This window comes from Lithobates pipiens, unplaced genomic scaffold, assembly GCF_037356315.1.
Source record: "Lithobates pipiens isolate NorthernLeopardFrog02 unplaced genomic scaffold, aLitPip1_a1.2 Scaffold_35, whole genome shotgun sequence".
In the NCBI taxonomy this organism is placed as follows: Eukaryota; Metazoa; Chordata; class Amphibia; order Anura; family Ranidae; genus Lithobates; species Lithobates pipiens.
This window is the reverse complement of record NW_027507811.1, coordinates 4,234,820-4,259,240: the sequence shown is the minus strand read 5'-3', so window position 1 is coordinate 4,259,240 and position 24,421 is coordinate 4,234,820. Positions and strand designations below refer to the sequence as shown.

The 24,421-nt window shown below is 48.8% G+C and overlaps 4 protein-coding genes across 4 annotated transcripts in view; 2 read left to right on the top strand and 2 right to left on the bottom strand.

Annotated features, from left to right (window-relative positions):
• LOC143955596 (uncharacterized) overlaps nt 1-24,421 on the bottom strand; it is a 464,194-nt gene that overhangs the window by 323,830 nt on the left and 115,943 nt on the right. The window lies entirely within an intron of this gene.
• Nucleotides 1-24,421, bottom strand: part of LOC143955715 (uncharacterized) — a 263,796-nt gene that overhangs the window by 135,395 nt on the left and 103,980 nt on the right. The gene's annotated exons all lie outside the window — the stretch shown is intronic.
• LOC143956125 (uncharacterized) lies at nt 64-23,269 on the top strand. The gene is made up of 3 exons (XM_077466258.1): nt 64-3,775; nt 7,806-7,811; nt 20,685-23,269. Exons 1-3 carry the CDS (start codon nt 1,265-1,267, stop codon nt 22,986-22,988), a joined length of 4,821 nt encoding a protein of 1,606 aa, XP_077322384.1. The 5' UTR covers nt 64-1,264; the 3' UTR covers nt 22,989-23,269.
• LOC143955850 (uncharacterized) lies at nt 15,948-19,985 on the top strand. The gene is made up of 7 exons (XM_077465967.1): nt 15,948-16,499; nt 17,804-17,919; nt 18,711-18,845; nt 18,934-19,057; nt 19,174-19,271; nt 19,351-19,554; nt 19,662-19,985. The coding sequence occupies exons 1-7, from the start codon at nt 16,424-16,426 to the stop codon at nt 19,863-19,865; spliced, it is 957 nt and encodes a 318-aa protein (XP_077322093.1). The 5' UTR covers nt 15,948-16,423; the 3' UTR covers nt 19,866-19,985.

Here is a 24,421-nt window from a genome sequence, read left to right as displayed (position 1 = left end):
GCTTTTTTTTTTCTCCTCACGCTGTCAGCACGAGGAGAAAAAAATAGCTGATTACCGGCTCTGTTGACATCAAATGATCAGCTATCATTGGCTGACAGCTGATCACGTGATAAGGGGTCGTGATCAACCACTTACTCCGATCTGTGATCCAGTGAGTCTCATAGACTCGCTAATCACAGAGCGCGCCGTGCGCAGGCCGCTCGGGCACGGGGCGACGTCAATAGACATCATCCCGGCAAAGCAGGTCCGGGCTGTAGCTGTCATTCAACTATAGCACGGATCTGTAGTGGCTAGACTGGATTTATGGAGATTCTGGGGTTCAGCTGGCAGCAAAATTTTGTATTTTACCATAGGCGTTACTAGACCCAGGCATCTGGGGTATGTTTCTGGGGTCTTCCACCCCATGCCCGGTTCTAGTAAGATCTCTGAGAGAAGAATTCTCCTGGGGTTACTTGTGCTGTTATTTGCTGGCTGTGCCGGGTGGAGGGATATGTCTGTATAGTCTCAGACCCAAGTCACTGAGTGCAGTCTCAGGAGATGGGAGGCAGCAGTGTGGGACCTCTGCAACTTGTCTCAGATAAACATTAAGCCACCAATATTATTATGAGTCCTGACCCCTGCACTATATTCTCTATGTTGTACATTACATACTCCTGACCCCTGCACTATATTCTCTATGTTGTACATTACATACTCCTGACTTCTGCTCTCTCCCCTCCCCCCACTGCTATATATACACATAATATGTATTCTCTTTTGTTACACCCATTTCCTACCAGCTGGACATTTTATATCGGATGATGTGATTGGATCACAGACTTTTACATGGTGATAATAATGTGATAACTTCCTCCAACTTTAGAACCTTAACCAGAAAGTGATAATGAGGGAGGAGTCAATAACCCAATGATGGGGGTCTTCAGGATCAGTCCAGTCTTCATCTTGGTTGTTCTCCCCCCATCCTCACTCTCTGACCTCTGGTGGGACTCAGCCCCGCTGTTATTCATGACTAAATCATGGAGTAAATAAGGAAGTGCAGGACTTCTTGTGTTGGGAAGATGGCAATGAGTGATAGAGGGGGAGGGGACACTCGTCCTATAATCCCCTCATCACTGTCACTCCTATAGAAGACAGTTCTCGTTGTTTCCTCACTCTCTGACTAAGGTCCATGAATAAAGAAATGATCTGGTAGGAGATCAGAGGACCCATTTACTAGTTACCTTGAGGGGGGGAATTGTAAGATCCTCAGAGACAAAGCTGCCTGATGTGGGCGGAGTCCTGGTTTAGGGGAACCAATCAGCTCATGTCTAGTAATAATCTTTGTATTTCTATTTTAGTAGATGGACGGGAGATGAGGAAAACCTCAGAGGATTGTCTCACTTTGTCTCCAGACTGTAAAGTAGAAGATGAGGACATCACACAGTATAGTCCAGGAGAAAACCCGACTACCTCAAATGTCCATCCGGCACCACACAGTGTAGATGGACCATCGTATTCCTCTTATCCCGAGGAACCTCAGACTGTGCGGGACGGTGCCGGACCATCGTATTCCTCTTATCCTGAGGATCCTCAGACTGTGCGGGATGGTGCCGGACCATCGTATTCCTCTTATCCCGAGGAACCTCAGACTGTGCGGGATGGTGCCGGACCATCGTATTCCTCTTATCCTGAGGAACCTCAGACTGTGCGGGACGGTGCCGGACCATCATATTCCTCTTATCCTGAGGAACCTCAGACTGTGCGGGATGGTGCCGGACCATCGTATTCCTCTTATCCCGAGGAACCTCAGACTGTGCGGGATGGTGCCGGACTATCGTATTCCTCTTATCCTGAGGAACCTCAGACTGTGCGGGATGGTGCCGGACCATCGTATTCCTCTTATCCTGAGGAACCTCAGACTGTGCGGGACGGTGCCGGACCATCGTATTCCACTTATCCTGAGGAACCTCAGACTGTGCGGGACGGTGCCGGACCATCGTATTCCTCTTATCCTGAGGAACCTCAGACTGTGCGGGACGGTGCCGGACCATCATATTCCTCTTATCCTGAGGAACCTCAGACTGTGCTGGACGGTTCCGGACCATCGTATTCCTCTTATCCCGAGGAACCTCAGACTGTGCGGGACAGTGCCGGACCATCGTATTCCTCTTATCCTGAGGAACCTCAGACTGTGCGGGACGGTGCCGGACCATCATATTCCTCTTATCCTGAGGAACCTCAGACTGTGCGGGACAGTGCCAGACCATCATATTTCTCTTATCCTGAGGAACCTCAGACTGTGCGGGACGGTGCCGGACCATCGTATTCCTCTTATCCTGAGGAACCTCAGACTTTCCGGGACGGTGCCGGACCATCGTATTCCTCTTATCCCGAGGAACCTCAGACTGTGAGGGATGGTGCCGGACCATCGTATTCCTCTTATCCTGAGGAACCTCAGACTGTGCGGGACGGTGCCGGACCATCATATTCCTCTTATCCCGAGGAACCTCAGACTGTGAGGGATGGTGCCGTCCTTCCAACAGATGATGTTGTGTTTCCTTGTCCTGAGTGTGGAAAGTCTTTCAATTGGAAAAGCAATCTTAATGTACATAGAAGAACTCACACCGGTGAGAAGCCGTATTCCTGCCCTAAGTGCGGGAAACGTTTTACACAGAAGTCCAATCTTTTAATACATCAGAGATCGCACACGGGAGAGAAGCCTTTTTCCTGTCCTAAGTGCGAGAAATGTTTTGCATGCAAATCACTTCTTATCAGACATTGGAGATCTCATAAGCAAAATATTCCAGGAGAAAACCCGGCTACCGCAGGTGTCCATCCGGCACCACACAGTGTAGATGGACCATCGTATTTCTATTATCCTGAGGAACCTCAGATTGTGAGGGACGGTGCCGTCCTTCCATCAGATAAGCCATTTTCCTGTGCTGAGTGCGGAAAGTGTTTCAAGTTAAAAGGCAATCTTAACAAGCATAAAAGATCTCACACAGGTGAGAAGCCGTATTCCTGTCCTGAATGCGGGAAATGTTTTTATCAGAAGGACCATCTTTCAGCACATCAGAGATCTCACACGGGGGAGAAGCCGTATTCCTGTCCTGAGTGTGGAAAATGTTTTACAATGAAATCAGGTCTTGCCACACATCAGAGAACTCACACGGGGGAGAAGCCCTATTCCTGTCCTGAGTGTGGAAAATGTTTTACAATGAAATCAGTTCTTGCCACACATCAGAGAACTCACACGGGGGAGAAGCCGTATTCCTGTCCTGAGTGTGGGAAAGGTTTTGCACAGAAATCAGCTCTTGTCACACATCAGAGATCGCACACGGGGGAGAAGCCGTTTTCCTGTCCTAAATGCGGGAAAGGGTTTTCACAGAAGCCACATCTTGCCAGACATCAAAGGGCTCACGAGGCACGCAGGAAATGTTTTGATCAGAAGGGCCATCTTTCAGCAGATCAGACATTGCACACGGGGGAGAAGCCCTATTCCTGTGCTGAGTGTGGAAAATGTTTTGCAATTAAATCAGCTCTTGCCACACATCAGAGATCTCACACAGGGGAGAAGCCGTATTCCTGTCCTGAGTGTGGAAAATGTTTTGCAATTAAATCAGTTCTTGCCACACATCAGAGATCTCACACAGGGGAGAAGCCGTATTCCTGTCCTGAGTGTGGAAAATGTTTTGCACAGAAATCAGTTCTTGTCACACATCAGAGATCTCACACGGGGGAGAAGCCGTTTTCCTGTCCTAAATGCGGGAAAGGGTTTTCACAGAAGCCACATCTTGCCAGACATCAAAGGACTCACAAGGCATGAGGGAAATGTTTTGAAAATAATACATTTCTTGCTACACATCTGAAGTCTCACATGGCAGAGAAGCCATTTTCCTGTCCTGAGTGCGGGAAATGTTTTACACTGAAGTCCAATCTTTCCAGACATCAGAGATCTCACACGGGGCAGAAGCTACTTTCCTGTCCTGAGTGAGGGAAATGTTCCTCACTGAAGTCCTGTCTTCCTGTACATCAGGGATCCCACACAACCCCTGAGGTGTATTAATGAGTGCGGGAAATGTCTTGTATATGAATGTTTCTGGAAGAAGCACACCCTGATATACACCTCAAATATACTCCATGGCTTCATCATGTAAAAAACAGTTGATAAGGAGATCAGAGATCACCAAAGACATGGATGAAGTCTTTTACCGTGTCGGCCATTGATAGCAGGAGAAAAATAAAAATGGAGTCATTACCTCTCATTGGCTGAGTACAATTTTGTGCTATGGAGACTTAGAGGTCTATTATTCTCTTGCAAGAGGTCTGTTTTCTCAAGTCGTCTTCCAGGACGAAACACGTTAACCCCAACACTTAAAAGATTGGCCCTCTACACCTTTTAAAATAAAAATGGAGTCATTAGCTCTCATTGGCTGAGTACATTTTGTGGTGGAAGATTTCACAAACACTTACAGGTCTGTTTTTAAAAAATGTGTTCATCAAATGTGACGATCATACGCCCAACCGTTGCAAATGGTGATCTCCGATTATTTTATAGTTCTTTCTAGTGGCCTGTAATAGAAGAGTCGGGTAGTTTTACCCGTAGCTGAGATGTGATCTGTAGAAGTATATAATTGTAGATATAGTGTAATTCTGTGTTATTAAAGATACATTATTCCCAGTATTCATTAGGGGTGCTGAAATGAATCGATGCATCGGGATTCAGGTGCATCGATGCATACGGACCGGAAAATCGATTGCGGGTGACGTCATAAAAACTTGCCCCGCCCCTCCCAGGAAAGCACTCCGAGCATAGTTTTAAAATGACTTTTTTTTTTTTTTTTAATAAATGGCGACTTGCAGTGAATGATGTGCCCAGCTGTATGTGCTTTTAAAAAAAAACGTGTCACTTGATACCGAAATTCACAGTAAATACATCCCGATCATGTGCCGTGCCGAGCTCGACCTGCCTCTCGCCTCCCGCCTCCCTCCTCTTTCCTCTCACGTCTCTCGAGTCCTGACGTCAGCGGGGAATTCTTAGCCCCGCTCGCTCTCTCTTTTGATATGATAACTATAGTCAGCGGGCGGGGCTGAGAATTCCCCGCTGAAACTCAAGAGACTTGAGAGGAGGGAGGCGAGAGGCGGGCCGGTGTTGTGCCGAGAATGGTTGCCACGTCGAAATATGTTCCCCCCTGGCTCTCGGCTCAGATCAGGACTCCGCCTGTCCAGCCCTCTGCACTGCAGCTCCTCCTCCTCCTCTACCCCGAATGCAAATCACATTTTCACCGTCCCCTGTACAATATTATTAGTCTATTCTATACACATATATGTATTACTCCATCCACACATAATATATATATATATATATATATATATATATATATATATATATATATATATATAATGTATGTATTAGTCCATCCACACATATATATGGTACAATATTATTACTCCTTCCATATAGTTCCGATCTGAGCCGAGAGCCAGGGGGAACAGATTGAGACGGGGAAACCATTCTCGGCACAACACCGGGCACGGCCTATGATCGGGATGTATTTACTGTGGAATGCAGTATAGTGACATATTTCTTAAAAAAGCACATACTTTTTTTAATAAATACAGCAGGGCACATCATGCAATGTAACAGCAAGTAGAGTACAAATGGGTTTGTAGTCTACTTACACCTCACGCTGGCTGCATTTGATGGGCACAGGTGGCTGCGTTTGACAGGCACAGGTGGCTGCGTTTGAAGGGCACAGGTGGCTGCGTTTGAAGGGCACAGGTGGCTGGGTTTGACGGGCACAAGTGGCTGCGTTTGACGGGCACAGGTGGCTGCGTTTGACGGGCACAGGTGGCTGCGTTTGACGGGCACAGGTGGCTGCGTTTGACGGGCACAAGTGGCTGCGTTTGACGGGCACAGGTGGCTGCGTTTTACGGGCACAGTGGCTGCGTTTTGATGGGGGAGGTTCAGTATTTTTCAGTTTGTTTGCGCCCCCCCCCCCCCAAAAAAAATATTTTGAGCACCAGCCGCCACTGGTCAGCACAGAGATGGTACAGGGAACTTCACAGGGCTGTTTGTAAGCTGTGGATTGTTATCCCTCCTGACCTCCCAGCAGCCGTGTGTGAATGTCTGTACCTTGTAGTGCACTTTAAGGGAGTGAGGTTATTTTTAATTCAAAGCGGAGTTCCAGTCAATTTTATGTTTATTAAAAGTCAGCAGCTACAAAAAAAAGTGAAACTTCTGACTTTTAATAAAAAGACACTAGGCGGTCCAAGCGGAAGTGGGAGCTCGTCGGTAATCGTGATGCATCGCGGAATCGAATCGAATCGTTGACCAGATAATCATAATCGAATCGTGAGCCCAGTGAAGGTGCGCACCCCTAATAGACATACACTATATTGCCAAAAGTATTGAGAAACCTGCCTGTACACGCAGATGAACTTTAATGGCATTCCAGTCTTAGTCCGTAGGGTTCAATATTGAGTGTGCCCACCCTTCACAGCTATAAGAGCTTCAACTCTTCTGGAAAGGCTGTCCACAAGGTTTAGGAGTGTGTCTATGGGACAGTTAGGTAGGTGCTAGACGTTTAGATTTTTCTATAGAGCAGGGAAATATAGGCAGGCATAGCTGGTGGCTATGTACAGTATATATACAAAAGTGTGCAATCCTAACCATAAAGTTATGAAATTGGTGAAAAAAATAGGAAAAAACCCTATAATAAAGTCCACATCAAATAATCAAAGAAAATACTGTAAATAAGTATATAGTGAATGTCCATGTATAGTTCCAGTACAAAGCATGGATATCCGTGATGTTCAGGGGTGTGTTTTCTTATATCAGAATAGAAGAAGTTAAAGCCTCTTACCAGAGGGGATGGATCCAAAATGATAAGGCTCAAACATATCCTAATCTTTCAGCTCCAATGCGAAAAGACCTCCTCCCGCTGTAGTGATTACTCCACCAGAGATTAAGGAATACTATCCAACTTCACAGGGGGGTCTGCTTAATGCTCTCCAGCATGTGTGAGATTAAAGAAGGAGAAACTTTACAAACCCAACAAAGAAAATCCATATAGACCCAGTCACGGAATTCAAAGATAGTTTCTCCACATGACGTGTTTCCCTATAAGAAGCATGGACTGGGAACATTCTGGGATAGGGTATTTAAGGTACCGATGCCATTTTTTCAGGGTTCGTTGTGTTTTTCTGGGGTCCATGATCCCAACCCCAGGGCCCTCCTGGCCTAGGGTCTGTGACGCCTGGTCCTGTACCTCGGGGCCTGCTGGCCCGAGGCTCTGCAACTGAGAGTGTAGGCCCAGGAATGTTTTGGGGCTTACTGATCTAGGGGTGGTCCTGTGCTGTCTCGCCTGTGGGGAGAAGCTGAGGAAAGCTGAAGGATCTAGGGGAGGACTTTTACAGTGGAGGACCGAGTGCAAGGCTGGTGTCTCTGGAGGAGCCTGGAAACTCAGTTTGAGGAGGCATCCCGGATCGATATCCTTATAGTATCGCCGGGTTGGCTGAAAGAATCTGATACTGTATGGTAGTTCTTCCTAAAAACTCTCAAGAATCTCTATGTTCGATTAACAAGTCTGTGGCAGAGACTTTGTTGTGCATCTACTTTCAAGAACCACTAAGTTTCATTAACAAGTCTGTGGCAGAGACTTTGTTTGGCATATCATCGGCTGCTAGGTCAAGTGAGAGGGGCCTATCTGGTGACTGCTGGATCCAGTCTGTGGAACTGTTTGTCCTCTGGATCTGACTGATAGCTCTAACCCGCAATTACCAGGTGCCTGAACTTCCCCTTATCCCCTAACCCTCTATTAAAGGACTGTGTCTTGTGTCTTTCTTTGGTGTTACCCCTAAATAAATCTTCAAAAAGGACCACATGTCTGATATATCTTCATTAGGGCTACTTTCCACGGGACCCTCTAAGATGAAGAGGCGAGCAGAAGAGGTAACGGTAAGCCCGAATAAAACACGCAGCTCCTTTGGGGGTTAGTGCTACACTTATAATTTGGGATCCATCCCCTCCGGTAAGAGGCTTTAATTTCTCCTATTCTGATATAAGTAAACACGCTGCTGAACGTTACGGATATCCATGCTTTGTACTGGGAATATACATGGACATTCACTATATATTTATTTTCTTTGATTATTTGATATGGACTTTATTATAGGGATTTTTTTCCTATTTTTTTTTTCACTGCTTTGATAACTTACTGCTAGGGATGAGCTTGGTGTTCGACTCGAACATTGGCTGTTCGCCCGTTCAGCGAATACCGAACGTTATGGACCGTTCACACCAAATTCGTGTGGCGCTCACAGCCCACAATTGCTGGCTCATGATTGGCCAAGCATGCACTATGACCCCGCATGCTTGGCCAATCACAGCGCCGGCAGCGAGGAGAGCCATGATTGGCCACAGGCAGGATGCCTGTGGCCAATTATAGCTCAGGCTGTGTAGTACACGCCCCACACTATATAAGGCCGCCAGCACGGTGGCCTTGTGTAGTGTTCCAGGGTCTGCAGGAGTTAGTGGGTGTTGTCTGTGTGCCTTCAGCGCAGTATACACCTGTATCTACATATATTGCTCTTCTCTAATTGAGCCTTCAGCCATCTGCAGGAGTTTGTGGGTGTTGTCTGTGTGCCTTCAGTGCAGTATACACCTGTATCTACCTATATTGCTCTTCTCTAATTGTGCCATCTGCAGGAGTTAGTTGGTGTTGTGTGCCTCCAGCGCAGTATACACCTGTATCTACCTATATTGCTCTTCTCTAATTGAGCCATCTGCAGGAGTTAGTGGGTGTTGTCTGTGTGCCTTCAGCGCAGTATACACCTGTATCTACCTATATTGCTCTTCTCTAATTGAGCCATCTGCAGGAGCTAGTGGGTGTTGTGTGCCTCCAGCACAGCACAGTATACACCTGTATCTACCCTTTATTGCTGGTGTTCTATATTAAAGGCATCTGCAGGAGTTAGTTGGAGTTGTGTGCCTCCAGCACAGCACAGTATACACCTGTATCTACCCTTTATTGCTGGTGTTCTATATTAAAGGCATCTGCAGGAGTTAGTTGGTGTTGTGTGCCTCCAGCACAGCACAGTATACAGCGGTATCTACCCTTTAATTGCTGGTGTTCTATAATAAAGGCATCTGCAGGAGTTAGTGGGTGTTTTGTGCCTCCAGCACAATATACACTACCCGATTGCTGGTTTTCCCATCTCCCTGCAGGCCATTACCATGTCTGTAAGGCCAACAAGGAGAGGCAGACAGGCACGAGCCAATAAAAGAGGGCAAGCAGGCTCTGTGTCTAGAGACAACAGTGCTGGTCATGGACGCGGTGCATTGTCATCAGCACGTGGCCATGGGACAGACTTGTCTTTATTTCCGGCAGCTGGACGTGTTGATCCGCATCATGCTGAAGACTTGGTAGATTGGATGACCAAGCCCTCTTCATCCTCCTCATCCTCTCTCACCCAGGCTCAGGGTACTAGCAAAGCAGCTGCCAACGCATCCTCTTCCCTCGTCTTAATGTCATCATCAGTGACTCCTTCCCTAGACCCACCACGTCCTCCTGAGGACTCCCCCGAACTCTTTGAGCACAGTGTTGGGTACATGCTCCAGGAGGATGCCCAGTGTTTTGTAGGCTCTGATGATGATACTCAGCTAGAGGAAGGCTGTAGCGTGAGCGCAGAGAGAGGGGATGCTCAAGAAGGACAGCAATCTAGCAGTCATGTTCCACAAGCTGCAGCATACTGCCAGGTTTGCTCCAGTGATGAAGAGGTAGGGGATGATGAGGGCACTGACTCCACGTGGGTGGCTGGTAGGGAGGAGGAGGAGGCACATCTCCAATGAGGCAGGATGCCCTCCGGGGGCCAGCTTAGGGGCAGCACACCTACTGAATCACACCGCAGAGCTCCGCCTGTGCAGGGCGCTGCCTCTGCGCGTTATTCAAAAAGTTCTGGTGTGGGTCTTTTTTGAGACAAGTACATCAGATCGCACCGCTGCTATTTGCAACATATGTCTCAAGCGTATCTCGCGTGGCCAAAACATCAGCTGCTTGGGCACCACATGCTTGACCAGACATATGTTGACCTGCAGCTCGTTGGCAAGCTTACCTCAAAGACCCACACCAAAGAACAAAGCGGACCTCTCCTTGCTCCTCCTCAGCTGGGATCTCCAACCCCACTAGACCTTCAGTCCTCTCTGAAACCTGCACTGAGAGGAATGAAGGTATAGAATTAGGTGTGTCACAGCCAAGTACTTGCAGGCACTCTGCTAGCAGTACACCCACGTCCGATTGTAGCAGGCAAATTTCCCTGCCCCAGCTGCTGGACTGTAGAAAGAAGTTCACTTCCAGCCATCCACATGCCCAGCGGTTGAATGCTAACTTGGCTAAATTGCTAGCACTTCAACTGCTACCTTTTCAGTTGGTAGACTCGGCCCCCTTCTGTGAGTTTGTGCAGTGTGCAGTTCCTCAGTAGCAGATCCCCAAACGCCACTTTTTCTCATGGAAGGCGATTCCGGCTCTCTACGGGCATATGGAAGGCAATGTCTTTGCCTCGCTGGACAGGGCGGTCAGCCGTAAGGTGCATATTACCGCTGACTCATGGTCCAGCAGGCATGGACAGGGACATTACCTGTCTTTCACGGCCCATTGGGTCACTCTTCTGGCAGCTGGGAAGGATGCAGGACAAGGTTCAGTAGTGTTGGAGGTTGTTCCGCCACCACGCCTCCAAAATGCTACTACTGGTTGTGACATACCTCTCTCCTCCACCCCCTCCTCTTCTGCTTCCTCCATGGCCTTTGCCAGTGCTCTGTCCTCTGAACCAGCGGTGCTCCGTAGGCATTCAATGGGCTACGCAAGTATGCAGGCAAAACGATGCCATGCCGTGCTTGCGCTGGTTTGTTTGGGGGACAGGAGCCACACTGAGGCAGATATTTTGTCAGCTCTGAAGGGGCAGGCCAAGAGGTGGTTGACGCCACACCAGGATTGGTGGTTTGCGACAATGGAACCAACCTCCTCTCCGCCCTCCGACAGGGACAACTGACCCATGTGCCCTGTGTGGCTCACGTCCTTAACCTGGTGGTGCAGCGGTTCTTGGGCAGGTACCCGGGCTTACAGGATGTCCTGAAGCAGGCCAAGAAAGTTTTTGTGCATTTCCGCCGATCATTTAATGCCTGTGCTCGGCTGGCTGAGCTCCAAAAGGAGTTGAACCTGCCCAAGAAGCGCCTTATATGTGACATGCCCACCAGGTGGAACTCAACGTTGGCCATGCTGCAGCGGTTGCACACACAGCAGAGGGCCATCAATGAGTACCTGTGCGACTACGGCACCAGGGCCAGCGGAGCTCGGTTTTTCCTTACCACGCCAGTAGAGCATGATCAGGGATGCATGCACTGTCCTGTCACCGTTTGAGGAGGCCACAAGGATGGTGAGCAGTGACAGTGCCTGCATCAGTGACAATGTACCTCTTTTCTACCTGTTGGAGCATACGCTGCGTGGAATAATGGACAGGGCACTTGAGGCAGAACAGAGGCAGGAAGAGGAGGACTTCCTTGCCTCTCAAGGCCCCCTTTATCCAGACAGTGTTCCTGCTGTGTCACCCATCACACAGGAGGAGGAGGAGGATGATTGTGTCAGCATGGAGGTGGAGCCTGGCACTCAGCAGTAGCAGTCTTGTAGGGATGATTTACAGTCCCAAGAAACCCATGGACTTGAACGTGGCTGGGAGGAGGTGGCTGCGGATCATGTTGTCCTTAGTGACCCAGAGGACTCCGGACTGAATGCCTCAGCTAAACTAAGGTGCATGGCCTCCCTGATCCTGCAATGCCTGCGGAAGGACCCTCGTATTCTTCGGATCAAGGAGAGGGACCATTACTGGCTGGCCACTCTCCTTGAACACGGTACAAGGGTAAGGTTGTGGACCTTATCTTGCCATCGCAGAGGATGAGACATCTCTGGGAGGCCTTGCAGAAAGGTCTGTGCAACGCGTTCCCAGAGACTGGGAGGTTACAAACTCCTGGTCCTGGACAACGTGTTGCTGAGGCATCAGTCAGAAGGAGCGGTAGAGAAGGTGGCCGTCTGACCGATGCATTCAGACAATTTTTTTAGTCCGCAGCCCCAAGGTATGATCGGTTCCAGCAACCATCGCCAGCGTCTGATTTACATGGTGCAGGAATACCTAGGGGCAAGGTCAGACTTGGACACCTTTCCCACCGAAAATCCTCTGGCTTACTGGGTCTTGAGGATGGATCACTGGCCAGAGCTTGCACAGTATGCAATTGAGCTACTGGCCTGTCCTGCATCCAGCGTTCTTTTGGAACGCACCTTCAGTGCTGCTGGTGGCTTTGTAACCGATCACAGGGTTCGCCTGTCCACAGACTCGGTTGATCGACTGACCTTCATAATGAATCAGTCTTGGATCACCACCAGCTACCAAGCACCTGAAGCTGATGTAACAGAATAATTTTTTTTAAAATATCACATCCCTTCAAGACTGCCTATGCCGATGCTGAGTGACTGTCCTGTTATGTTGACTGTCTATCCTCTTCCTCCTCCGCTGATATCTTGGAAGAACATTTTTGGTTCTGGGTGATGCCACCAGTCCAATTTTTCAGCCCCTGTTTAACAGGGACGTGTAATTACAATTTTTGATGCAATGCTTTGCAGCAGGGCTCATTCCTGCACTACAAATAGAGTATATGGGAGAGGTTGCAGTGTCGTGGCACCAGAACCAGTGCCACTAGCCCAATTTTTCAGCCCCTGTTTAACAGGGGCGTGTAATTAAAATTTTTGATGCAATGCTTTGCAGCAGTGCTCATTCCTGCACTACAAATAGAGTATATGGGAGAGGTTGCAGTGTCGTGGCACCGGTGCCACCAGCCCAATTTTTCTGCTCCTGTTTAAGAGGGGCGTGTAATTTAAATTTTTTATGCAATACTTTGCAGCAGGGCTCATTCCTGCACTCCAACTAGAGTATCTGGGAGAGGTTGCAGTGTTGTGGCAACAGCAAACAGTGCCTAAGGCCCAATTTTTCAGCCTCTGTTTAACAGGGGCATGTAATTACAATTCTTGATATAATATTTCACAGCAGGGCCCGTTCCTGCGCCCACCGAGAGTAACTGTGGGAACTTACAGTGTTGTGGCACCAGCACCACTACCACAACCACCAAAGGCCCTATTTTTCTACCACTGTTCATCAATGGCATGTAATTACAACTCTTGATATAATTGTTCACAGCAGGGCTCTCCAGCGCCTACCAAGAGTCACTTTGAGAGCTTACAGTATTGTGGCAACACCAACACCTTAGGCCCAAATTTCTGCAGAGCATATAGGGCAGGCCCCTACTTTCAAACATCCAACTTACAAACGTCTCCTACTAAAATTAAAAGTCAGCAGCTACAAATACTGCAGCTGCTGACTTTTAATAATCAGACACTTACCTGTCCCAGGGTCCAGCGATGCGGGAGAACAAATCCCCCCTCGTTCCCCGCTCCGCTCGTGGTGCCGTCATTCGTACTGTGGGCACCTGTCTGTGGCTTCACAGCCAGGCACCCACTGCGCATGCGCGAGCGGCGCAGGGCGCCGTGATACGCCGCACACGTGACAGGTCCCAGATGACTGTGCGGCGCAAGGGGAATTGAGGTCACCAGCAAGGAAGAAGGCAGACTACGAGGGACCCCCTAGCAACAGGTATTTAGAGGTGAGTAAAAAAATTATTTTTTTTACATTTTTTTAAAGAATTATAAACAATTTTTTATTTTTTGGTGGCAACACCACTTTAACACAACAAACCTACACAGTCCCTGTCTTGTTTGCACCAACTGTATACTCCTGTTCTGAGTATATAGGGCCTGGGGGCCCCACGCATTTCCTTTTTTTAATATGGGTACGGGGTTCCCCTTAATATCCATACAAGACCCAAAGGGGCTGGTAATAGGCAGGGGGGGCTACCCATGCCATTTTTCTCAATGATTTTCATCCATATTGCCGGAACCAGATATTACATTAAAACCGCAAGCAGTTTTAAATGACTTTTATTCCTTTAGAAATGTAATTTTGTGCAGGGACTCTTCTAAACACGGGAAAGCCCGTGGCACTTCACAGGCATACTATAGACACCCCCCAGCCATGATATTTAAAGGAATATTTCACTTTTTTTCACTTTAATCGTCATTAAAATCAGTGCTCCTGAAAAAACTGCAGTTTTTAAAAACATTTTAGGCAGGAGCCAGGTCCCCAAACCCTTTTTAGGACAATATCTTGCATATTAGCCATTAAAATTAGCACTTTTTATTTCGAACGTTCGAGTCCCATAGACTTCAATGGGGTTCTAAAGTTTGCACGAATTTTAGGTCAGTTCGAAAGTTCTGGTGCGAACCGAACCGGGGGGTGTTCGGCTCATCCCTACTTACTGGTTAGGATTGCTCACTTTTGTATATATAGTATACATAGATGTTGAATTGAGTATTTCAATTTTAGAGTTGCAGCACCTAAATATAACGATTTTCAATATTACCCAATTTTTGGGTATGCGCAAGCTATTAAAATGTATATATCTAGCTGGTGGCTAGGCCTGCTTGTTTTCATTCTGGGCTGGGAGTGGCTCAGGGCAGGGCTGGGTGACTCACAGGTATCATCACTGTCTCCTCCCTCTTTATAAAAGGTGCTAGAAAGAGAGGAGGAGAGGTGGCGCTGCTTGGCGTGTTCTGAGGAGCCCTGATCAATCCCCAACTTGGATTGGCAGAGGGCCGGCCTCCTCGAATACCCGGGGTCAGCCCAGCTGGGGAGGAGTTGTCGAGTGAAAGAGATGGAGTGAGAGAGTGCTGAGGCTGTTGGGGCCTACAGGGAGCTCCCCAGTCTGGGCAGGGGGGTGACCTTGGGCCTAGGCTCGGGTGCATCCAGGAAAAGAGAAGAGATCCTGGAACAGAGGCACAGGAGTGAGCAGGGAGAGGACAGCCGGAGAGAACACTGCTGAGAGACTCCAGGGAGGACAACTGGTCGGAGCCAGAAGGGCTGGTGAGTGAGGCACAGTCAGGAGGACTGGGGAGGCACACCCGAGAGAGTTGTGAGTTTTCAGTTTGAGATGGGTGCAGAACCAGAAGAGTGGACTGTGGTAAAAAAGGGGCAGTGGAAAGAGACAGCTGCAGCCAGGAGGGCTGGCAGGGCCTGAAGATGGGTTACTGGACTGAGTTTTTTGCTACACTCTAGGGGCCCACGGTCCCTGCCTGCACAGGGCAATTGCTAAAGGCCTGGCTGAGCTAGTGTCAGGCCTAACCACTTTGTGCTAGGTGTGCCTGAAGATTAGAGAGGAAGCGATGTGCAGGAGGTGAGATGGCGTGTATATAGTTGTCCCAAGCAAGTTTTGTCAATTCTGATGGGCATCCCATATTTCCCTAACCCAATCCAAGTTCAATCCCTTCAATAAAACAAAGTTCTCTGACTGTTCCATGTCTCTGAGTGACTGAGAAGTGAATGCTGGGCTGGGCAAAGTGATGGGTGAACCACAACATCTAGCGGCTATTACGGGGATAGTGCTACATTCATTTTTGAGGTCAGGCACTGATATTGGACAAGAAGGCCTGGCCACACCATAATCCCCCCTCCACCAAATGATTTGGACCAGTCCATGAAGCAAGGTCCACAAAGAAATGGATGAGTGAGTTTGGGGTGGAGGAACTTGGCTGGCCTGCACAGAGTCCTGAGTTCCCCTGAATAGAACACCTTTGGGAGACTACGAGCCAGGCCATCTCGTCCAACATCAGTGCCTGACCACACCAATGCGCATCTGGAAGAATGGTTAAACATTGCCATAGACACACTCCTAAACCTTGTGGACGGCCTTCCTGGAAGAGTTGAAGCTGTTATAGCAGAAAATGGTGGGCCAACTCAATATTAAACTCTACGGACTAAGACTGGGATGCCATTAAAGTTCATGTGCGTGTTGGTGTCCCAATACTTTTGGTAATATAGGGTATATGGGAACGGAGCATGAGGAGCAGGGTTAAACCACAACATGCATAATGATAACCATGCACAAGCTGCATAGATACCCCTAGAAATTTAAGAGAAGGACCCCCTTATGTCAGGGGGAGGACTTTATTACATCGTCATCAGTGGGACGACTGCCCCCCTTAGAGATCATTGATGTCAGTTGTTACTGAGAGTCAGAAATTGTTTGTTGCTCAAGGAACCCCTAGAGACCTTTAGAGGAACCCTGGCTGAGAAAGGCTGGACTAGGCAGTAATATATTTCTCTCCCCCTTGGTGGGAGTGGAGATGACCCCATCTATAAGGATATACAGTACATACACACACAGTACAAGGCCGTGTTCACACTACAAGACGGTTCTCGGGGGCTGCAGTTCCTCTGAGCTCCACAAGATGGTGATCTTCTCACTTCTACCATAGAGACAGGAAGTCTCTATGGAAGACAGGAAGTGATGTCAGGTACAGACAGGAAGTTCCGGGTGAGAAGTGAGTCGGGACGAGACGTCGCTGGAAGTGGCAGCAGAGGAGGTAATAAAATCTTATCTTCTATTTACACCCAGTAACCCTCCCGTCATGTTCCGTCCTCTTCCTCCATAGTCACTGTGACTTCTTTTATCTCCAGCAGATGATGATACACACATATATCATGAATGCTGCGCCCAGACTCATCCACCTCACAAACCGCACAGTGTCTGCCACCCCTCTCTGCCGATCCCTCCATTGGCTGCCACTCGCTCAACCAATTAAATTCAAAATACTAACAATAACTTACAAAGCCGTCCACAACTCGGCCCCCCCCCCCCCCCGGGTACATCACTATAGCCTAGTCTCAAAATACCAACCTAATCGCCCTCTTCGTTCCTCCCAAGACCTCCTACTCTCTAGCTCCCTCATCACCTCCCTCCCATATCCTCCTCCAGGACTCCTCCCGAGCCTCGCCCATCCTCTGGAATTTCCCTGCCCCAATCTATGAGACTGTCTCTAAATGTATCCACTTTTAGGCGGTCCTTGAAAACGTTCCTCTTCAGAGAAGCCTATCCTGCCTCCATCTAACACCTTCACTATTTCCTCCATTGGCTCATCCCCCACAGCTATTACACTTTTGTATAACCTGACCCTCCCTCCTAGATTGTAAGCTCTAACAAGCCGGGCCCTCTGATTCCTCCCCCCCCCTTTATTGTAATTGTTCTGTCTGCCCCAATGTTGTAAAGCGCTGAGTAAACTGTCGTCGCTATATAAATCATGTATAATAATAATATAATGAGGGAACCTAGATTAACCCCTTCAGGGGCAGAACATTTCCCCTACTTAAGGGGCGGGGACATTTGCTTCATATTGGAGATATGTCACCTTCTATCCTTGGCAGTCTCTTGTAAGGAAAGATGAGATTCGGGTTGTAGTGAAATTGGCAGTTCCACACCCTTTATTTTGAAGATACGACCCCCTCCCCCGCACCTGACTACCTCCGCCATGTACCCCGGGCTCCTCTGCCCCTCCTGCAGGCCCGGGACCGGTATGGCGGATGGAGCGGAGGGTGATCAGTTCTCAAATCTCCTCTCCGGTGAATGAACCCAGAAGAGACGAGCGTTTCATCACTTCCAGGCTCAGAGCCGTCATTCCCCGCTCACTGTGGTCGGGGAAGAAGCTGATCGATCCCGATCTGTACTTCATCATCGTATATTGAGGGAGGTCAATTTTGTTTTTATAGATAATCCTGATCTACTTGTTCTAATTGCCACTGGGGAGGCAGCCGGCATATTAACCCCTTATATCCCCATCCCAGCATTGTACAACCAATACAGTCCTAATAATTCTCCACTCTCCGTCTACAGAGAAACAAAGCATAGATCACATGACCACATCACTGAGGATGGAGGAGGACCGGAGTCACATGACTGAGAAGATACTAAACCTCACCCTGGAGATCATCTACCTGCTGACCGGAGAGGTGAGGAGGATTCTGGGAGGTCACATGACATCACTCTTATCTCTATTAATAAAACACAGACCTGACCGGAGAGGTGAGGAGGATTCTGGGAGGTCACATGACATCACTCTTATCTCTATTAATAAAACACAGACCTGACCGGAGAGGTGAGGAGGATTCTGGGAGGTCACATGACATCACTCTTATCTCTATTAATAAAACACAGACCTGACCGGAGAGGTGAGGAGGATTCTGGGAGGTCACATGACATCACTCTTATCTCTATTAATAAAACACAGACCTGACCGGAGAGGTGAGGAGGATTCTGGGAGGTCACATGACATCACTCTTATCTCTATTCATAAAACACAGACCTGACCGGAGAGGTGAGGAGGATTCTGGGAGGTCACATGACATCAATCTTATCTCTATTAATAAAACACAGACCTGACCGGAGAGGTGAGGAGGAATCTGGGAGGTCACATGACATCACTCTTATCTCTATTAATAAAACACAGACCTGACCGGAGAGGTGAGGAGGATTCTGGGAGGTCACATGACATCACTCTTATCTCTATTAATAAAACACACAGACCTGACCGGAGAGGTGAGGAGGATTCTGGGAGGTCACATGACATCACTCTTATCTCTATTAATAAAACACACAGACCTGACCGGAGAGGTGAGGGGGATTCTGGGAGGAGGTCACATGACATCACTCTTATCTCTATTAATAAAACACAGACCTGACCGGAGAGGTGAGGAGGATTCTGGGATTCTAACATGATGTTCCTATTGGTTCTCCAATACAGAGATTTCCTCTTGTGAAGTCCGGTGATCATATGACCATCACAGTGCCTCCATGTGACTCCCTAAAACCTGAGAGACACAACATGGAGAAGATTCTAGAAGTCACCAAGAAGATGATGGAGCTGCTGACAGGAGAGGTGAGGAGGATTCTGGGAATTCTGGGACATTATCCAGTAACAGACAAGGGATGTGTCTGGATGGTGACTGTATCATTGTGTGTGTCAGGTTCCTATAAGGTGTCAGGATGTCACTGTCTATTTCTCCATGGAGGAGTGGGAGTATTTAGAAGGACACAAGGATCTCTACAAGGACGTCATGATGGCCAATCAGCCGCCCCTCACATCACCGGGTAAGAGGAGACTTTATTGTAAAGGAGAGAGCAGTACGGAGGCTCCACCTAGATCCCCCATCATCTGATAAACACATAGAAACAATGTATTCAGTCAGTGTGTGTGTTTCCTACAGATGGATCCAGTAATGGAAACCCACCAGAGAGATGTCCCCGTCCTCTGTATTCCCGGGATTCCACACAGGAAGGTCACACCATCCCCCACCATCATCAGGTAGATGAGGGACAATTATTGGTAGTTCTGATTTATACACAGCATGATTGTTACAATGAATGTTTTATTATAAATTCAGAGTGGAAACCTCGGGAGTGATGAGTTTGTTGTTAAAGAAGAGTATAAAGAGGAGGTTGAGGAGTATGGAGTGATGGAGGAGTTCTCAGGACACAAGGATATGATGGAGCCGCCAAATACCAGGAACAAACCAGAAAGATGTCCCCGTCCTCTGTATTCCCGGGATTCCACACAGGAAGATCACACCATCCCCCACTGTTACAAGGTTGGTGGATCGGAGCATCTAGAACATGAACGAATGAAGATGTGTGGATTTTGTATGTAAGCTTCTATCTTACAGATGATATTTTCTCTCTTATTTTCTTGGTTTAGAGTGGAGATCCAATGGATATAGAATTTGAGGTGAAATCAGAAGAAGAAGAGAGGTATGTGAGGGATGATCAGCAGTCTATGGAGGAGGATGGAATAACGGGGACATTTATAGAGGAGGACACTCCTACAGAGATCAGCACAGGTGGGTCATTAACACTAAATCCATTCCTCCACCCATACTGCTCACTGATTGGTCCAGAGTAGGGCGGGGGCTGGGTGATATCAGCCTGTAATCCCCTGGTCACTTTCCTGAGCTGTGTTCCCCGTCCTGTATTCCTGGATTTCTCTCCGATTAATCTTTATTTTTCTATTTTAGTAGATGGACGGGAGATGAGGAAAACCTCAGAGGATTGTCTCACTTTGTCTCCAGACTGTAAAGTAGAAGATGAGGACATCACACAGTATAGTCCAGGAGAAAACCCGACTACCTCAAATGTCCATCCGGCACCACACAGTGTAGATGGACCATCGCATTCCTCTTATCCCGAGGAACCTCAGACTGTGCGGGACGGTGCCGGACCATCGTATTCCTCTTATCCTGAGGAACCTCAGACTGTGCGGGACGGTGCCGGACCATCGTATTCCTCTTATCCTGAGGAACCTCAGACTGTGCGGGACGGTGCCGGACCATCGTATTCCTCTTATCCTGAGGAACCTCAGACTGTGCAGGGCGGTGCCGGACCATCGTATTCCTCTTATCCCGAGGAACCTCAGACTGTGCGGGACGGTGCCGGACCATCGTATTCCTCTTATCCCGAGGAACCTCAGACTGTGCGGGACGGTGCCGGACCATCGTATTCCTCTTATCCCGAGGAACCTCAGACTGTGCGGGACGGTGCCGGACCATCGTATTCCTCTTATCCTGAGGAACCTCAGACTGTGCGGGACGGTGCCGGACCATCGTATTCCTCTTATCCTGAGGAACCTCAGACTGTGCGGGATGGTGTTGTCCTTCCAATAGATAAGCCATTATCCTGTGATGAGTGCGGGAAGTGTTTCAAGTTAAAAGGCAATCTTAAGAAGCATAGAAGAACTCACACAGGTGAGAAGCCGTATTCCTGTCCTGAGTGCGGGAAAAGTTTTTATCAGAAGGGCCATCTTTTAGCACATCAGAGATTGCACACGGGGGAGAAGCCGTATTCCTGTGCTGAGTGCGGAAAACGTTTTATAAGCCTTTCAAATCATATCGTACATTGGAGAACTCACACAGGGGAGAAGCCATATTGCTGTTCTGATTGTGGAAAATGTTTTGCACAGAAAGTAGATCTTATCACACATCAGAGATCGCACACGGGGGAGAGGCCGTATTCCTGTCCTAAATGTGGAAAATGTTTTGCACGGGTTTCAAATCTTAACGCACATCAAAGATCTCACACTGGAGGAAAGCCGTATTCCTGTCCTGAGTGTGGGGAATGCTTTTTACGGAAGTCCGATCTTTCCAAACATCAAAGATCTCACATTGTAAAAAGTCTGTATCCTGAGGAACCTCAGACTGTGCGGGACGGTGCCAGACCATCGTATTCCTCTTATCCTGAGGAACCTCAGACTGTGCGGGACGGTGCGGGACCATCGTATTCCTCTTATCCCGAGGAACCTCAGACTGTGCGGGACGGTGCGGGACCATCGTATTCCTCTTATCCTGAGGAACCTCAGACTGTACGGGACGGTGCCAGACCATCGTATTCCTCTTATCCTGAGGAACCTCAGACTGTGCGGGACGGTGCCGGACCATCGTATTCCTCTTATCCCGAGGAACCTCAGACTGTGCGGGACGGTGCCAGACCATCGTATTCCTCTTATCCTGAGGAACCTCAGACTGTGCGGGACGGTGCCGGACCATCGTATTCCTCTTATCCTGAGGAACCTCAGACTGTGCGGGACGGTGCCAGACCATCGTATTCCTCTTATCCTGAGGAACCTCAGACTGTGCGGGACGGTGCCGGACCATCGTATTCCTCTTATCCTGAGGAACCTCAGACTGTGCGGGACGGTGCCGGACCATCGTATTCCTCTTATCCCGAGGAGCCTCAGACTGTGCGGGAAGGTGCCGGACCATCGTATTCCTCTTATCCCGAGGAACCTCAGACTGTGCGGGACGGTGCCGGACCATCGTATTCCTCTTATCCCGAGGAACCTCAGACTGTGCGGGACGGTGCCGGACCATCGTATTCCTCTTATCCTGAGGAACCTCAGACTGTGCGGGATGGTGCCGGACCATCGTATTCCTCTTATCCCGAGGAACCTCAGACAGTGAGGGAGAGTGCCATCCTTCCATCAGATGAGGGGTTTCCTTGTCCTGAGTGCGGGAAGTATTTCAATTTGAAAGGCAATCTTCAGAAGCATAGAAGAACTCACACAGGTGAGAAGCCATATTCCTGTCCTGAGTGCGGGAAATGTTTTTCACAAAAGTCCAGTCTTTTAACACATCAGAGATCTCACACGGGGGAGAAGCCATATTCCTGTGCTGAGTGTGGAAAACGTTTTATAAGCCTTTCAAATCATATCGTACATCTGAGATCTCACACAGGGGAGAAGCCATATTGCTGTCCTGATTGTGGAAAATGTTTTGCACAGAAAGCAATTCTTGTCACACATCAGAGATCGCACACGGGGGAGAAGCCGTATTCCTGTCCTAAATGCGGAAAATGTTTTGCACATTTTAACAGTCTTAACGCACATCAGAGATCTCATACTGGAGGAAAGCCGTATTCCTGTCCTGAGTGCGGGGAACGCTTTTTACAGAAGTCCGATCTTTCTAAACATGAAAGATCTCACATTGTAAAAAATTTGTATCCTGAGGAACCTCAGACTGTGCGGGACGGTGCCGGACCATCGTATTCCTCTTATCCTGAGGAACCTCAGACTGTGCGGGACGGTGTTGTCCTTCCAACAGATAAGCCGTTTTCCTGTGATGAGTGCGGGAAGTGGTTCAAGTTAAAAGGCAGTCTTAGGAAGCATAAAAGATTTCACACAGGTGAGAAGCCGTATTCCTGTCCTGAGTGCGGGAAGTGTTTTTTACGGAAGTCCTGTCTTTCCATACATCAGAGAACTCACACGGGGGAGAAGCCGTATTCCTGTCCTAAATGTGGGAAAAGCTTTCCACAGAAGTCACATCTTGCCAGACATCAAAGGACTTACGAGGCTTTCTGTTCTGAGTGTGGGAAATGTTTTCTAAAAGAATCAGCTCTTGTCATACATCTGAAGTCTCACGCAACGGACAAGCGATTTTTCTGTCCTGAGTGTGGGAAACGTTTTGCACTGGAGTCCAATCTTTCCAGACATCAGAGGACTCACACGGGGGAGAAGACACTTTCCTGTCCTGAGTGAGGGAAATGTTCCTCACTGAAGTCCTGTCTTCCTGTACATCAGGGGGTCCCACACACCCCTCGAGGTGTATTAGTGAGTGCGGGAAATGTCTTTTATATGAATGTTGCTGGACATGTGGGGAAGAAGCACCCCCTGATATACACCTCAGATATACTCCATGACTGATATTCATCATGGAAGAAAGAGTTGATAAGGAGATCAGAGATCACCAAAGACATGGATGAAGTGTTGTACCGTGTTGGCCGTTGATAGCAGGAGAAAAATAAAGTCATTACCTCTCATTGGCTGAGTACATTTTGTGGTGTAAATTCTTACAAGAGGTCTGTTTTCTCAAGACGTCTTCCAGGACGAAACACGTTAATCCCACCACTTCCACACCCTTCCTTCAAAGATACCGACCCCCCCCCCTCCTCCACACCTGACTACCTCCACCATGTACCCCGGGCTCCTCTGCCCCTCCTGCAGGCCCGGGACCGGTATGGCGGATGGAGCGGAGGGTGATCAGTTCTCGGATCTCCCCTCCGGTGAATGAACCCAGAAGAGACGAGCATTTCATCACTTCCAGGCTCAGAGCCCTCATTCCCCGGTCACTGTGGTCTTGATGGCTGAAAGCGGAATTTTTCAACCTTAACCGCATGTACATGACCGTCCCCGCGAACATGTACTGCAGCAGGGCGGCCCTTCAGCGCGAAATCACCTTTTCTGTATGTTATCTCTATTTCCGGGTCTGGGGCGCGCATTGCCACCCGCTCCCCCTGTGATTGAACACAGTGGGTGCCAATCTGTTCCCGAGAGAGGCAGACGGGCATGTACTGGCCATCAAAACAACCGGGAGTTGGCACTGAGAAGCTCATCATATGATCCACAAGGAGAGCGGCCAATCACAGCTGTAACATAACCTTCCTCGGCTCTCATTCTCCTGGTCTTTCCTTCCCCCCTGCTCTCCATCTAGATTCCCCCCATGGCAGCAGATGGGATGGAAAGTGGGGGGAAGGAAAGACCAGGAGAACGAGTGCTGAGGGAGGTTATGTTACAGCTGTGATTGGCTGCTCTCCTGGATCATACGATGAGCTTCTCAGTGTCAGCTCCTGAGGATCATGTCTATACTCAGCATGAACTGCACAACTAGTCAAGGAGAGGAGGTGAGCGGGGGGGGGGGGGGAATAGAGGCGCATGGGGACCAGAGAAGCATGTGGGCATGTGGGGGACCAGAAGAGCATGGGGAAGCCAGAGAAGCAAGGGGGGACCAGAGAAGCACAAGGGTACCGAGGAGCATAGGGGGCAACAGAAGCAGGAGGGGAAAGCAGAAGCATGTGGAGGAGCAGAGGAGGCCAGAGAAGTAGGGGGCAGGACCAGAGTAGCAGGAAGGGGACCAGAGGAGCAGGGGAGGGAGCGCAGAGGAGCAAGGAGGGACCAGAGCAGCATTGGGGGGG